Genomic DNA, 15086 nt, shown 5'->3' with positions numbered 1-15086 from the left:
AGCACCATCAGCGGGGGGTTGTAGCTTTTCTGTGCTCCTCGTCGGCCGGTAGAGTAGAGTTGCAACATCTCGCCGGCCGGTGGTAGCACTTCGTCGCCGGTGACAGAGCTTGCACAAGTTGCGAGAGGCATGGAGGGAGGCTGCGGTCTGTGAAGGAGCAGAGCCACGGCGACGGGGGGTTGAAGAAAAAGGAAAGGAGAAGGGCAGTTTCGCGCGCGGGCCCACCCATGTACACTTGGCTCGCGCGAGACGATTGTTTACATGTGTGCGTGCGCCAGTGTGGCGTGCGGGCCGGCGGAAAGTCCGGCCGGACTGCTGGCTCCAAACGTTTTGTTTTTTGGAAAGAATCATTGGGGGTGATGCATTGCTTCTATTCGCAGGGGTGCGAGGTATCTTCTTTAAAAAAGAAAAGGAAAAAGAGTAAAAAGCGAAAAAAAAAGAGACAGAAAAGAAAAAAAATGGGTAAAAGAGCCGGAAGCTTCACAAAACCGGGCCGAGAAGCTTATGGAAGCTTCCCATAGATCGGGACCTGCAGAAGCTCACTGGGCTGGCCCATAAACAACAGGTGTGGGCGCCGTCAAACGAACGGCCTGGCATCCCGAATAAAATAAAAGGAATCGAGTCTCCGCAATCGTCGAACCATTCGCACGCCGCCGTTCTCCCCACGCCGCCGCCGTTCCCCTCCGGTAACCATGGCTGAGATGGCATCACGCTGCGAAGGCAAGACAACCGGCGACAAACGCTACTGTAGTGTGATTTATTCACCCTATCCACAGTCGTCGCCTCTTCCTACTCGCCTGACCGACCTGTTCCAACAGTTTGGTCTGGACAAGATCGGCGCGATCATGAACAGTTCTGATGGTAAGACGTTCGAGCAAAAGATCGACAAGTTACGAGAGGTGCGCCCAATCACTCACTTGTCTTTCGTCGTCTAGTCTTTCCTTCCATCCAGATTTCAGGCCTCCCTTTGTTTCAAGATCGCTATAATTCGTAATCCCGTGCTGGATCTGTATGCCTCAGTTAATCCTTAGGATATATTCTCCCTACATTTATTCAGGAAATGAGTGCTTTCGAACGTGCTCGTGATGTATTCTACATGGTCGATGTCGAGGATGGCGACGAGGACGACGACGAAGACGACGAGGGCGACTATGTGGATGTGGACGAGGCGGATAGAAAGGTAGGGAAGGTGGTAACAAGCTTCGTTCTATCCATATGTTAAAATATGTACTATATTCTTTATGTTGGGCGAATTTGTCTCTCCAGTCTTTGACTAATACCTGCTTCTGATCTCCACCATGTTTCTGCCTATTCAGCTCTTAGATGATGAAAAGAAACCCGATATCACGAAACGACCACACGCTCCTATTGAAGATGAGCTGGAATGCAAGAAGCCAAAGATAGCAGAAGGCTCAAGGTGCCAAGGAGAGGAACCTGAGGCTGGAGGGATAAAGAATTCCTCCTGGTAGGTAGTGTTTTATGTGTATGAAATTCCAACCTTCGTTTTATAACTTAACATTGCACCAACACTAACACATTTCAAATATGCACTTGGTTTACTCTCGAGTAAGCTGCAGTTTCTGCAATCTCTGATGTTTAATGTTGCATCAGCCAGTTGAGCAGTGACCACTTTTATCCAAATGGTGTCGGACTGTTGTTTTATGCAACTTGAGAAAATAAATAGATAGCTTTTATCATAAAAAAATCAGGTTGCTCATACTGCAGTTTACTCTCAAGTTGCAGTATTAATTTTTCCAATACATTTCGGCATTGGCAAAACCAGCACCTTAGAATTGCTGTCATTAACATCCTTTTATTGATGAGGTATTAACAATAGATGGCTGTTAAAATGACACCTAGTTTATATATATAGCATACTTATGTAGCTTCACCTGTCGTCTGAACTATGATTATATGGAAGCCCTAAAACTTCATGGAATAATTTGTACCATCTAGCAAACTTCTAAGCCCATGCTTAAATTGGGAAAATTGTATTTTTCCCAATGCAATTCTGCAGCGCCCAGTAAATCTGTTCTTTGGACTCAAATACTTATCCTCTAAAACATCAGGTCAAGTTACCTTGTAGAAAAACTTGTCTCTTCAAATGGTCTCTACTTTGTTATTTTAGCACAGTTGAATTCATACTGTGTATTTTCTAATTAATTATATTGGTGCTTTCCAGAGCTCGCTAATGCTTCTGTTGACTTAGCTGTCCCTACTTTTTGAGGAAACGTTCAATTGTTCTTGAACACAGAAAAATTTCAGATTATCCCCTCTTATACCTAACCCACCTATATTCTTTAACTTTAAAACGAGTTAATGCGCAACCAACTATATAACCTAGCTTTGTTTTTGGGATTTTTACCTGCATGTCTTAACTAGATGAACCTGTGTAGAACTCAAACTCATTAGGAGTCAGGTGGTCTGTCCTTTATGAAATGTAACCAAAATATGAACTTAGTTGTCATGCATATACCTTGTCTTGTCAAATGCTTACACCATGTTAAGTCGTATTGTTGTTTGTCTTCACTTTTGTTCTGTGGGGCATATGTTTACTATTTCGCTAGCATTGTTTTGTCTCTTGTCTTTTTGTTGGCCCACTTTCATGTACTCCCTCTGTATCAAAATATAAGATGTTTTTTGGCACTATGACTGTGTCAAAAACGTCCTATATTTTGATACGTAGGGAGTATTTTTATCCATCTAGTCCTTCTGTAATTGGTTATTAATTGCGTAATTCTGTTTGAAATTCGGAGCCACCAAAAAAGTATTGAGTTAACAGACCACCGCAGTGGAGTTCACATACTTAGGCCCTAATGACTTCTTCAGAACAGCCTGTGTAAATTTTGGGTTATAAATTGTACTCCCGTCGTCCGGAAATACTTGTCATCAAAATGAATAAAAGGAGATGTATCTAGACGTATATTAGTTCTAGATACATCTTTTTTTATCCATTTTGATGGCAAATATTTTTGGACGGAGGGAGTATCTTAGTAGTTAATGTGCACATGCTTGCTTAATTGTTGCACTCAAGCTACTGCTTTTCTGTGAAGTTCCTGTTTCTAATATGTTTATATGTATTTTGCTTCCTTAACCATTAATTGAAGTCTTAAATTTTCCATTAGTTTTGTTACCAAGGCTTCATGTGTGAAACCGCTATTCACGGTGTTCTTTGTTCTGACAGGGTCTGATGACAGGGGAATGCAGTAAACACCAGAAGCATCAAAACTATGATCTGGAACAGTATCCTGAATAAACTATTTTCTGAATTATGAATGAATTCTGAAGCATGGGGCTATAAGTGAATTATGTAACATGGATTTGTAACTATGGTGGATGTTAAGTTAACGTTCTATCAGTGCATCGTGAATGCGTGCTGAATATGCTTCTGTTATGGTTTCGTAACTTCGAGACTGAGCATGTGGTACTGGGTTGCCGTAGGCCTGTAGCCGCTGTACCTACGTTTCATACTGTAGGTATGTTGTCCGAGGAGTGCCCTTTGGGCAACTCGAATGCTGATCACGTAAGGGCAACTCCAACTGGCCGATGCAAATGAACTTGGTTTTTGTTTGTTTGGATTGGTTTGGTGTTGGGGTGTTTTTGTTTACTAGCAAATATGCCCGTGCGGTTGCAACGGGAGAAATAATGTTCTTTTCTATGTCTCTTAACTCAAGTACCTATGCATCATCGCAACCGGAGAACAACACATGCAGATTAATATAGTTAGTGATGCTACCAAGATTCGTCACTACGCAACTTTCTCATTTTCCAATTCAACCTAGGCACATTGACTCGCTTAACTCACATTTTCTGAATTCAACCGGCTTCCTTCCAAATCGACTTGCACCCCCATGTAGAACTATTTTGGGCCACTTACCGCAACGAGTGTTGAGCATGCAGGTTTTGACTGTCTAATCACTATCACCATCCCCTTCCTCTTTCCACCATTTTCCAGTTAGCATCAAGCTTATCTCTGCCCACATGGTCATCTTGGCTCTTTGGTGCCTCTTTGTTCACCCCAACTCTATGTTGGCTGCGCCGTTAGAAAATAAATTTAAAACAATAGAACTCAGACTTATCTAGATGCCCCTCCCTCTCATCTCTGAGCACATCGTGCTCCGTCGGCGGCAATGGCGGCTCCTTCTGGCTGGATTGAGGCGCGGAGACCTATGCTCCCCTCATCTGGTAGGATTCCCTCCTCCGGCGGGATCTCCTCTCCGAGCTGGATGGTGGGCACAAGATCCCCTGCTCAAGCCTCCAACCACGCGGCAAAGCACCAGCAAGAAATTTTGTTTGTTGGGGAATGAACGAATTGAATGCAAGATTGCATTGTTACAAGGACGGAGAGTGGAACACCATCTTCAATTTCTCATTTGATCCCACTTTCTCTACTTGATTCCCTGTTTGCTCCGTGTTGAAGTTCATGAACAAATAAAACTGGAAGATCATGCGATAGGTTTTATCCTGTACTGAACTTTTTTTTCTCCAATCTTCGTATTTGTTGTGCTTGAAAATATTAGGACTGATCTTTTGGTCCGTTTTCTGTCAATGAGTAAATGTTGTGTATAAAAAATCAGTGCTCGAGACTACGATTGCTTCATATATAATAACAAACTTGCTACAGGAAGAAGATTTGGGGCTGCGCTTTGGTCTGCGGCGAGGTGGACAGGGGAAGCGTCAAATCCAATCCAGGCCACCTAGACCAGAAGAATTGAATAGCTCTTTACCGATTACCATGGGAGGCAAGCCAAAATCTGACAGCAAGCACAACTATTGTGGCGCCTGACTACATCCCTTGGTAATTGTTTTACTCTGCTTTGGTGGTTCCATCGATCTTCGTTGGAACATTGGCTAATTATATTTTGTAATGGGACTTGGCAAGGGATAGAGACTGGCAAGATTTTCTTTTTCTGAACAGCAAATAGGCTCAACCCTTCGTCATTTTTGAAGTTTGGACAGAGTTATGAACCCTTCGCCACCTAATCCCTAGATTATTGGAGGATCAAGATGGTGGCCATCAGGGATGTATGAGACATTGAAACAGTATTACTTTATTCAACTACAAGATCTGATGATTGTTGTGGTAGAGTAGAATGTCACACTAGCAGTTGATTTGATGAATTTTGCATGTAATCTCTATGGTGTCCAATTACTGAAATCTGGAACATATGCCTTCAATTGTGCATCCTTCACTGTCCTGGCAACGCCCCTGTTGTGGTTTTCAGATGTCATACAGTCCAAGTGACGCAACGTGATGGCGGTTTGGATGCCGCTGGAGATGCATCAAGCATGGGTAGAAGCAAAGAGCGGATGAGGCTAATGCTAGCAAGTAGTCTCATCTCTTGCTATTTGTTTGCCACAGGAGTCCTTAATTAGTTTTAATTTCCTCTGCAAATTGTATGGTAGGTAGTATTTGGTAATACATGAGCCTGACCTGAACTTTGGCATCCCAAAGTCTCTCAATCTTGATTGTTAGTTCCTTGCCCCTGATATTCTTAATGCCACGTAAGGTTAGACACAGCCATTACAGTTTTGACAACAGCACTGAAACATCAATGATATAATTTGACATATTTCTATGAGGATGACTATTTCGTTGCTACTTTTGCAGGAGAGTTCTATTATCAGACCAGGGTAAGTGCCGTTGATATGATGGATGCCATCAGGTTGGAGTTTGAAGCTGTTGTCAACAATGGATGCATGTCAGTTCTGCGCGCAAAGCTATTGTCAACAAAGGGATGCCTCCGTGTCCCACGGGAACCTTGAGAAGCTTGTGCCGACTATATGGCAGCAATTGTATGTTGCAAGACATGTGCTAGACAAACAAGAACTGGATGCCGACATGTCCACATAGATGGTGCAAACATCGACGAATTAAGACCAATGTGAAAATAATCCTTCCAAGTTTTTCAACAAAAGAGAGATGAAATACTTTAGGCAGTGCTGTAATGTAAAATACTACAACAAAAGAAAATGATTATGGTTCACTAGATGGTTCTGTTTCAGTTATTGGAATGGTTTCCCTTCTATATTCATCAGGTTCGAGCGGGAAGCTGCTATTGACAATGGATGCATGCAAATACTGCACACAAAGGTATTTTCGACGAAGGGATGCCGATGTGTCTCAAAGGAAGCTCGAGAAGCTGGTGCCGACCATAGGATGTTGCAAGATATGCGCCAGACAAACAACAACCGGATGCCGACATGTCCGCGTAGAATCTGCAACCAACGACAGAATGCATCAAGGCCAGTGTGAGAAAAATGATTGTGCTTCAGTTATTGGAATGGTTTTCCTTCTATGTTCATATCATCATTATATTAATTTACGAATTTTGCATTCCACTATGAATTTAATATGAACTAATGCAGTCACGACACCCTATTTCTTTCCCTGCTATACACCTATATATCACTATACCAATTTAAATACAGGGAGCTGCCTATGGACTTGGAAGCCTGAAAAAGGCAAATAGTAAACAACTTTGAGTTTCATAATCAAAATTGAGACAATATTGTATATATTTAATGGGAATTATGTGAAAATTGTAGTGTGCCTTATCTATTTCCTTATCTGTTGTTATGTATTATTTGTACAGTTATTGTTCAATGTTTAATTTAACCTTATGTAATTTCTGAAGAAAAAAAATGAAAGATGCATAAATGGATAAGCAGGTGAAGATATTATTGTTATGGCTGATCATGGAGGATGCCTATTCCTTTGAGCTTCCATTGTCGATAGGGACGCTGTAGTGAGATTTCTATCGAACTGAAGATATTGAAAGTTGAAGGTTGGCACTGGTGGGGTTTGCTTCTATGAGTACTGTTAGGTATGTGGTGTCAACAAGTTATGCTTAGAAGTACTAAACTTATGTACGCAAATAGCACTATCTTTCATTGCACACGCACCTGGGTGCTAATTCTTCCTTGGATTTTTGGTACGCAAATAGCACTACCTTTCATTGCACACACCAGGCTGCTAATTCTTCAAAGTATTATGCTATAAAATATGAATTAAATTTAGGCAGGTCTATCTTACATATGCGAACTCATCTCAGGCTTTTTCCTTTAGCTACACAATTTACTCAAGTTCTCTTTTTGTATTGCCATTCAGCGACATCTATATTTGATTACTCGCCTAACCAAGAGAATGAGTTACTATTTAGTTTCTTCCGATCTGCTCTGTTGCAAATTAGGCATCTTATACACTAGCTTGAAATGATATTCTTTAATGTTTATAAGAATAATAATTGTAATATGACATCAATTTGGGCGTAAATGTGAAGTTAATGTAGAGAAATTTATGTAGAGAAAATCACAGTTTTTTATTATCATACAGAGAAACCATAAATCAAGAACCACCTCTGAAGCTCTGACACCCCCCTGCACCACCCTAGGTCCGACTAACTCTGTCCTAGCTTCGCCTCTCCACTTCTCCAATCACCACAGGTCGTTGTGTTCTTATGTATGCATCCATTGCATCAGAGACTCTTACCACCACATCTAGGCTAAGCTCAAGGATCCTTTTTTCGTTTACAAAATTAGGTATTTGATTATTGTTATTTTATCTCTAAATAGGAGGGATTTTTATTTTTTTGTAATAATTAAGTCATGAAAGTTGGTTGTACATAATAAAACAAAGAGATCTGCGTGGAGCTGCATGCATTATACATAATTAGCTTAATTAGCATTATAAGTTTTTGTATTGATGTTTCCACCATATAATTAAAGTGTACATACCGTCATCTTGCCTGTATCCGAATTGCAAAGTTTTATAGTTCATATGCGGGCTTGCATACTACATAAAACTGGGTGGTGCTACCAATTTCTGAAGCAATGCAATCTATTGTTTTCTTTTATTCAAATATTCAGTCTGACTTCGCACTCTCTGTCTCTCTTGATTTCATAGTAGTTAGTTATGTTCTCTCTAACTTTTAGCAATTATACGGCTGATCGGCACCATTCCGCCCTCAAGTCGCTAATGATTCGTCTATTTTGTTATTTTAGGATCATTTATATTTATACAGTTTACGCTCCAAACAATCTTCATACAGATGGTCCAAATTTGTGATTACATGAATCATATTTCTATGTTCACATTTTCCAGAATTTGCATTTTTCTGAAGTCATCAACGTTTCAGAGTGGGAGTATGGGGCACATATAAGTGTGTATTCTGCAGGTGAGAAAAATGGTAAGCTTTCAAGGGTCATCAACAACAGTGTGATGTATAGTACTACTAGTATTTAACTGAAATTAATTACAAATGGTCCATCTTAATTACATGAACTTCATTTCTAGGGTCCCCCTTTTACCTATTATTGAATATTAATCAAGTAAAGAATGTGCTGGATTTATAATCATATTCCACGACATCAGATGTCTAGATTTCTTGTGATTACCTATTGCCAATATCCAGCATTTCATCTTTAGATATAGATGAACCCTTTTTATGAGCAACAATGTAAGTATCTGCATTCTTATCTTCCACTGTGTCCTTTACAGACCTTTCATCTTTACCGCCTCCATTACCTCTATCAGATCTTCTTTTATGGGCGGCGGCACTCGTCGGTCACTGTATGATCATCGATGGGTCGTCTATCAGATCTTCTTTTGTCATCGCGCATCTTGGGTTGTAAGATTCAGTAGACTTTTGGAAGGTTTGGTGTAAGCTAATATTATTTTTGCTATTTTGATATTTCTCTCTTTGGTTTGTCTCCTCTTACTTCCACAACAATGAAAGTTTCAGTTAGATGCCACGGTTATCAAAAGCACTCACACTGCATCATATAATATTTTCAGCGAAGATTATGTTGTCGTTATGGATGATCTTTTTTTGCAGGGGCATTAAGGATGCTTTTTTTTGCAGGAGCACTATGGATGATCTTCAAGGCTATGTATTTTGACTGAATTTTTGTTTATCCCCATTGCAACGCACGGGTAATGTTTCCTATGAATTTGTATAATTAATGCACAATCCAGGTCGCATCCACACCAATTAATAAATTCAGCCTCAAGTTCCTACAACCACATCAATTTGAAAAATCGAGAGGAAAATCCAAAGCCGAAATCCACTATCGCAAATTTTGAGAATTTTACAGTAACATCTCTCTCTCAAATAGTACTTTATCAAACCAGAGATGATTAAGAACTTGCAGATTTCCCGTTACTAAGTTCTGCCTAATTTATTTCTATTTAAGATTGGCATTTGACAAATCCCACGAGACCTCCTGTTCGGCGCCTGTTGCGCCCGAACAGTTTCGGGGCGCACACTGGTTGGGCCGGCCCATGAAGGCTGAGCGCACCAACCTTTATAATACCAAAAAAAACCGCAAAAACAGTGTGTTCTCCGATTCGAACTCGGGTGGTCGGTTCATTGGCCGACCTCTAATAACCACCAGAGCAACTGCACATTGGCACTCGTCGGTCACTGTATGATCATCGATGGGTCGTCTATCAGATCTTCTTTTGTCATCGCTCATCTTGGGTTGTAAGATTCAGTAGACTTTTTTAAGGTTTGGTGTAAGCTAATATTATTTTTGCTATTTTGATATTTCTCTCTTTGGTTTGTCTCCTCTTACTTCTACAACAATGAAAGTTTCAGTTAGATGCCACGGTTATCAAAAGCACTCACACTGCATCATATAATATTTTCAGCGAAGATTATGTTGTCGTTATGGATGATCTTTTTTTGCAGGGGCATTAAGGATGCTTTTTTTTGCAGGAGCACTATGGATGATCTTCAAGGCTATGTATTTTGACTGAATTTTTGTTTATCCCCGTTGCAACGCACGGGTAATGTTTCCTATGAATTTGTATAATTAATGCACAATCCAGGTCGCATCCACACCAATTAATAAATTCAGCCTCAAGTTCCTACAACCACATCAATTTGAAAAATCGAGAGGAAAATCCAAAGCCGAAATCCACTATCGCAAATTTTGAGAATTTTACAGTAACATCTCTCTCTCAAATAGTACTTTATCAAACCAGAGATGATTAAGAACTTGCAGATTTCCCGTTACTAAGTTCTGCCTAATTTATTTCTATTTAAGATTGGCATTTGACAAATCCCACGAGACCTCCTGTTCGGCACCTGTTGCGCCCAAACAGTTTCGGGGCGCACACTGGTTGGGCCGGCCCATGAAGGCTGAGCGCACCAACCTTTATAATACCAAAAAAAACCGCAAAAACAGTGTGTTCTCCTATTCGAACTCGGGTGGTCGGTTCATTTGGCCGACCTCTAATAACCACCAGAGCAACTGCACATTGGTTACTACTAATAGCGCCAACTCTATAAGAACAAGCGGGGCCGCGTCTATTATATAGCTTTGATTTCTGAATTATTTTTAGAACATCATGGATTTGAAAACGTTCATCATTTTTGAGGAAAAGTTCACAAACTTTAAAAAATTTCATCGATTTTGCAAACAGTTAAGGAAAAAATTGAAAAAAGTTCGATGCTTTTGAAAAAAAAGTTCACCGAGTTTAAAAAAAGTTCCATTTTTTTGAAAAAAGATCATCAAATTTGAAGAAAAGTTCATCAATTTTGAAGAAAAGTTCATCGAATTTGAAAAAAGTTCATCAAAATTGAAAAAAAGTTCATCGAATTTGAAAAAAAGTTAATCAAATTTGTAAAAAAAATTCATCCATTTTGGAAAACTGTTCATCGATTTTGGAAAAAATTACGAATTTTGAAAAAGTTCATTGAACCAGGAAGAAGGAAAAAAGAAAAAGAAAAAAAAAGAAAAAGGGAAATTTGAAAGAAGAAAAGAACGAGGAGAGGTACCTAAGCACGTGAAGTTTGTTGGCGTGGTGGTTGACTGGTATTTCTCCTAACCAGGATGTCGCCCGTTCGATACGCCACAGCCTCACATTTTTTGCGTTTTGAAATGTAGGATAGGAGAGAAGGATAGATGGGCCGGCCCAGCGAGGATGAGGGGTATGCGCCCGTTTGGAAAAACACCTATAACGGGCGTTAGGCGCCGAATAGGGTTTGCCAAATCCCACAGCCAAGCCAACATCTAGCAGTGGCACTGAGAGCACAAAAGTATAAAATTGTATCCCCAAGATACATCTGAAACGCTCTCATTGATGCAGCCAGTGTCATTGTCAAGGGTGAAGGACACGTATGTATTCCTCTCCATCTTGCCAGTCACCATCCCAACGAGCCTGGCCAGCAGGCCACCCAACTTGGATAGCTGTGTAAGAAGCCAATCTTGATGAACACAAAGCCGAGGCGATGCATATAGTGGGCACTCACCTTGGTCGTCTCGACGCGAGCCACCCCTTCTCGCCAGTGCCGGACAGCGGCACAATGACGATCTGCTTCATGGTGATGAAAGAGGGTGAAGACCACCACCGCAAGGAGGCCAGCCGCTTGGATGCGAATCGACAGCGGGGTGGCGGCGATGTTCGCTGGGTTTCAACAGGTGCCACTGCCAATGTAATCAAAACACTTGTAGTCTTTCACTGAGCAACGTGCAGATTACATGAAGTAAAGCTGGATGGCAATTATATGCTTCATGTAAAATTATATGAAGTAAAGCTTGATGGCTATAGTAGAGGGAGAAGACTAGATGCAATGTAAATATCTCATCTCTTCAAATATGTTGTTAGATGTGTATAGTCCCCTTTTCTGTATATCCCCCATTGTATAAGGGGTTTCCTGCACTTTACCACACATGTATATGTATTGGCCTTTGACCCTCTGTCAATACTAGTTGCTCATTATCCGACATGGTATCAGATGCTAGGTTAGTCTCTCTTTCCCGCACGATGCAACTCCGTGCTCCCTGTCCATAATTTTCCCCGTTTCCGCTGCTTCTAGCCACCCAGCCGTCGTCTCCTCTTTGCAACCGATCGCCGCCGTTCTCTACAGCGGGCCGCCGCCGTCCTCTGCAGTCCGGCTGCCGCCAGCTCCTGTCCCCAGTCCGTCCGGCCCCTGCATCGCGTGCCTTCCGCTTCCGCCATGCTCGTCTAGCCGCCGTCGCCCCAGGCTCGTCTGGCCGTCGCCGCCCTGGCTATCTGGCCGTTGCCGCCCCTGGCTGTTCGGCCGCCGCCGCCCCTGGCCGTCCGGCCGCCGCCGCCGTTCCCGGCCTGCCAGACCTCCGCCATCCCAGCTTCCGGCAGCTGGCGGCCCGACTTCTCCTTGCCTCTGCTCGCGTGGGCTGATCCTGCTTGAGTGCCTGCCTCGAGTGAGGCAGTGCCCGATCCAGATCGGGTCCTCTTTGTCCGTTGACTCCAAAAAAATAGAGTGACTTCCTCATGTCCTCTTCGGGCTATGTCGCGGTCCCTCGGTCCTCGGTGATCTTCGATCGCACCAACTATGCTGAGTTTGCGGGGTTCATGCGTATCCATATGCGCGGTCTTCTTCTGTGGGGCATTCTCTCTGGCGAGGTCCCCTGTCCGTCATGCCCTATTGCTCCCATGGCTCCTACCCCGCCAGTGCCGCCGGTTCTTGCCGCTGATGCTTCTCAGGCTGATCGAGATGCAGCCAAGGCGCTCGATGATGCTGCAATTGATACTTATGATCAGCAGGTATCCGCTTATTCAGATGCTCTTGCTGTCTACGGGGATGATCTGTCTGCTTACACTCAGCGGTGCAATGATGATGCCCGTGTTGCTGCTGTTCTCACTGCGAGTGTCCTCCCTCAGTTTGCTTCGGAGTTCATGGGCCTCGACATAGTTGCAGCGATGTGGTCTTATCTCTGTCAGCACTATCAGCCCTCTGGTGATGCTCTCTACTTATTTGTGGTGCGTCAGGAGCACGCTCTTCAGTAGGGTGACTCATCTGTTGACGAGTTCTACACATAGAATTCTGCTATCTAGTGCCAGCTTGACTCTCTTCGGACAGTTATTTGTGGATCTTGCCGCTGCTGTCAGACCATGCGGTCTGACTTGGAGTTTCAGCGTGTCCATGAGTTCTTATCTCGCCTCCGCTCCGAGTTTGAGCCTCGACGTGCTCACTTGATTGCTCGTGGTCGTGTCCCTATCTCGGAGGTACTTGCTCAGCTTCATGCTGAGGAGACCCGCCTTCGTTCTACTGGATTGCTTATGCTCCCTTCTGTGTTGGCTGCCCGAGCTCCTATGTCGTTTGCTCGTCTCACTGCGCCACCGCTCCTGCCCACACCTTCAGGGGGGTGGGTCGCCCTCCTTATGTTGAGAAGGGTCGGTCGCGCTGTGACACCTTCTCTGACTAATGCTCCAGGCTAGGTCACCCAGAGTCTGATTGTCACCAGAAGCAGCGAAACCAGAGGCGCTCCTCTTCCAGTGGTGCTCCCGTGTCGTCATCGACTCCGTCACTCACCGACCAGGACATTGTGCGGCTCAAGCGCCTTCTGGCTTCCTCCGGCTCTTCATCGACGGGTTCTGCTGCTGTTGTGACTGCTTTCACCACTTCATCACCGCCGGCATCTACACCGTCAGGTACATCTTCGTGGGTTTTGGACTCTGGAGCTTCCTTTCATATGTCCTCTGATTCTTCAGCGTTGTCTTCTCCTCGATATCTTCCATGCTACACACATTATAGGTGGTTCCCAAACAGAATGGTAAAGTTTATACTCCCCCGCCACCAACAAGCATCAATCCATGGCTTGCCCGAAACAACGGGTGCCTCCAACTAACAACAATCCTGGGGGAGTTTTGTTTGCAATTATTTTGATTTGATTTGAGCATGGGACTGGGCATCCCGGTGACCATCCATTTTCTCGTGAATGAGGAGCGGAGTCCACTCCTCTTGAGAATAACCCACCTAACATGGAAGATACAGACAGCCCTAGTTGATACATGAGCTATTCGAGCATACAAAACAAAATTTCATTTGAAGGTTTGGAGTTTGGCACATACAAATTTACTTGGAACGACAGGTAGATACCGCATATAGGAAGGTATGGTGGACTCATATGGAATAACTTTGGGGTTTATGGAGTTTGGATGCACAAGCAGTATTCCCGCTTAGTACAGGTGAAGGCTAGAAAGAGACTGGGAAGCGACCAACTAGAGAGCGACAACAGCCATGAATATGCATTAAAATTAATCAACACTGAGTGCAAGCATGAGTAGGATATAATCCACCATGAACATAAATATTGTCATTGCAAACATGTTTATTCATAATAGGCTGAATCAGGAACGATGAACTAATCATATTTACAAAAACAAGATAGGTCAAGTTCATACCAGCTTCTCTCATCACAATCAGTCCATCATATATATCGTCATTATTGCCTTTCACTTGCATGACCGAACGGTGTGGATAATAATAATAGTGCACGTGCATTGGACTAAGCTGGAATCTGCAAGCATTTAATTCAAGGGAGAAGACAAGGTAATATGGGCTCTTGGTTAAATCAACAATCATGCATATGAGAGCCACTAAACATTTTCATCATGGTCTTCTCCTCTCGACCCCCAAAGGAAAGAAATAAAACTATTTACACGGGAAAGCTCCCAACAAGCAAAAGAAGAACGAGAAATCTTTTTGGGTTTTCTTTTAATTACTACTACAAGCATGGAAAGTAAACTAGCTAAAAGCTACAACTAATTTTTTTGGTTTTTCTTAAGGTTTATCAAACACACAAGAAAAAGCTAGAAAAAGAAAATAAACTAGCATGGATAGTACAATGAAAAAGTATGAGCACCAACAACTAGCATGAGTGTGTGAACCTGAATGTAATGTCGGTGAGAAATACGTACTCCCCCAAGCTTAGGCTTTTGGCCTAAGTTGGTCTATGCCCATGGATCGCGGCTACTCTCTCTGGTGTACTGAGGAGTGTCATCATACTGCCACTGGCTGGCGATCTCCTCTGGATCCCACTGATAAAATGATGGACGATAAGGGTCAAGTGGTGGTTCCGGCTCAAGCTCTGGGGCTGATGTCTGGCCCCGGTACGCATAAACGGCCTTCGGCAAGACGAGGTAAGTGCCTGCAGTTAAGTCAAACAAAGAGGGTGCAGGCAGGATAATAGTCTCACTGTATTTCTTATGAAATCTCAAATTATACTCAAGCGACTTCTCATCATTTTTAACAATAAACTCATGTGCTACCATGCTCTTATAATCTAGAAAAGTAGGGGGCAGCAGCTTTTCC

The 15086-nt window shown here is 42.9% G+C and overlaps 1 protein-coding gene across 4 annotated transcripts; it reads left to right on the top strand.

Annotated features, from left to right (window-relative positions):
* Positions 1-589: 589 nt before the first annotated feature.
* Positions 590-3405, top strand: LOC123119377 (uncharacterized). Of its 4 annotated transcripts, none has more exons than XM_044539171.1 (4): positions 590-899; positions 1058-1189; positions 1317-1469; positions 3185-3405. In XM_044539171.1, exons 1-3 carry the CDS (start codon positions 693-695, stop codon positions 1467-1469), a joined length of 492 nt encoding a protein of 163 aa, XP_044395106.1. In that variant the 5' UTR covers positions 590-692; the 3' UTR covers positions 3185-3405. The 4 variants fall into 4 exon arrangements, with proteins under 4 accessions (XP_044395106.1, XP_044395105.1, XP_044395108.1 ...); XM_044539170.1 differs by having other exon boundaries at positions 593-899; positions 1317-1465; XM_044539173.1 differs by having other exon boundaries at positions 599-899; positions 1058-1180.
* Positions 3406-15086: the final 11681 nt, after the last annotated feature.

Source organism: Triticum aestivum, chromosome 5D (assembly GCF_018294505.1).
Source record: "Triticum aestivum cultivar Chinese Spring chromosome 5D, IWGSC CS RefSeq v2.1, whole genome shotgun sequence".
Classification (NCBI taxonomy): Eukaryota; Viridiplantae; Streptophyta; class Magnoliopsida; order Poales; family Poaceae; genus Triticum; species Triticum aestivum.
Note: the sequence above shows the minus strand (reverse complement) of the source record. Positions and strands in the feature narration are given on the sequence as shown.

What these genes read in the sequence shown, in the direction of transcription:
- LOC123119377 (XM_044539170.1), top strand. Translation starts at nt 693, where the DNA reads ATGGCTGAGATGGCATCACGCTGCGAAGGCAAGACAACCGGCGACAAA. An exon ending in AGATCGACAAGTTACGAGAG is followed by an intron (nt 900 to 1,057) that starts GTGCGCCCAATC and finishes ACATTTATTCAG; the next exon opens with GAAATGAGTGCTTTCGAACG. An exon ending in CGGATAGAAAGGTAGGGAAG is followed by an intron (nt 1,190 to 1,316) that starts GTGGTAACAAGC and finishes CTGCCTATTCAG; the next exon opens with CTCTTAGATGATGAAAAGAA.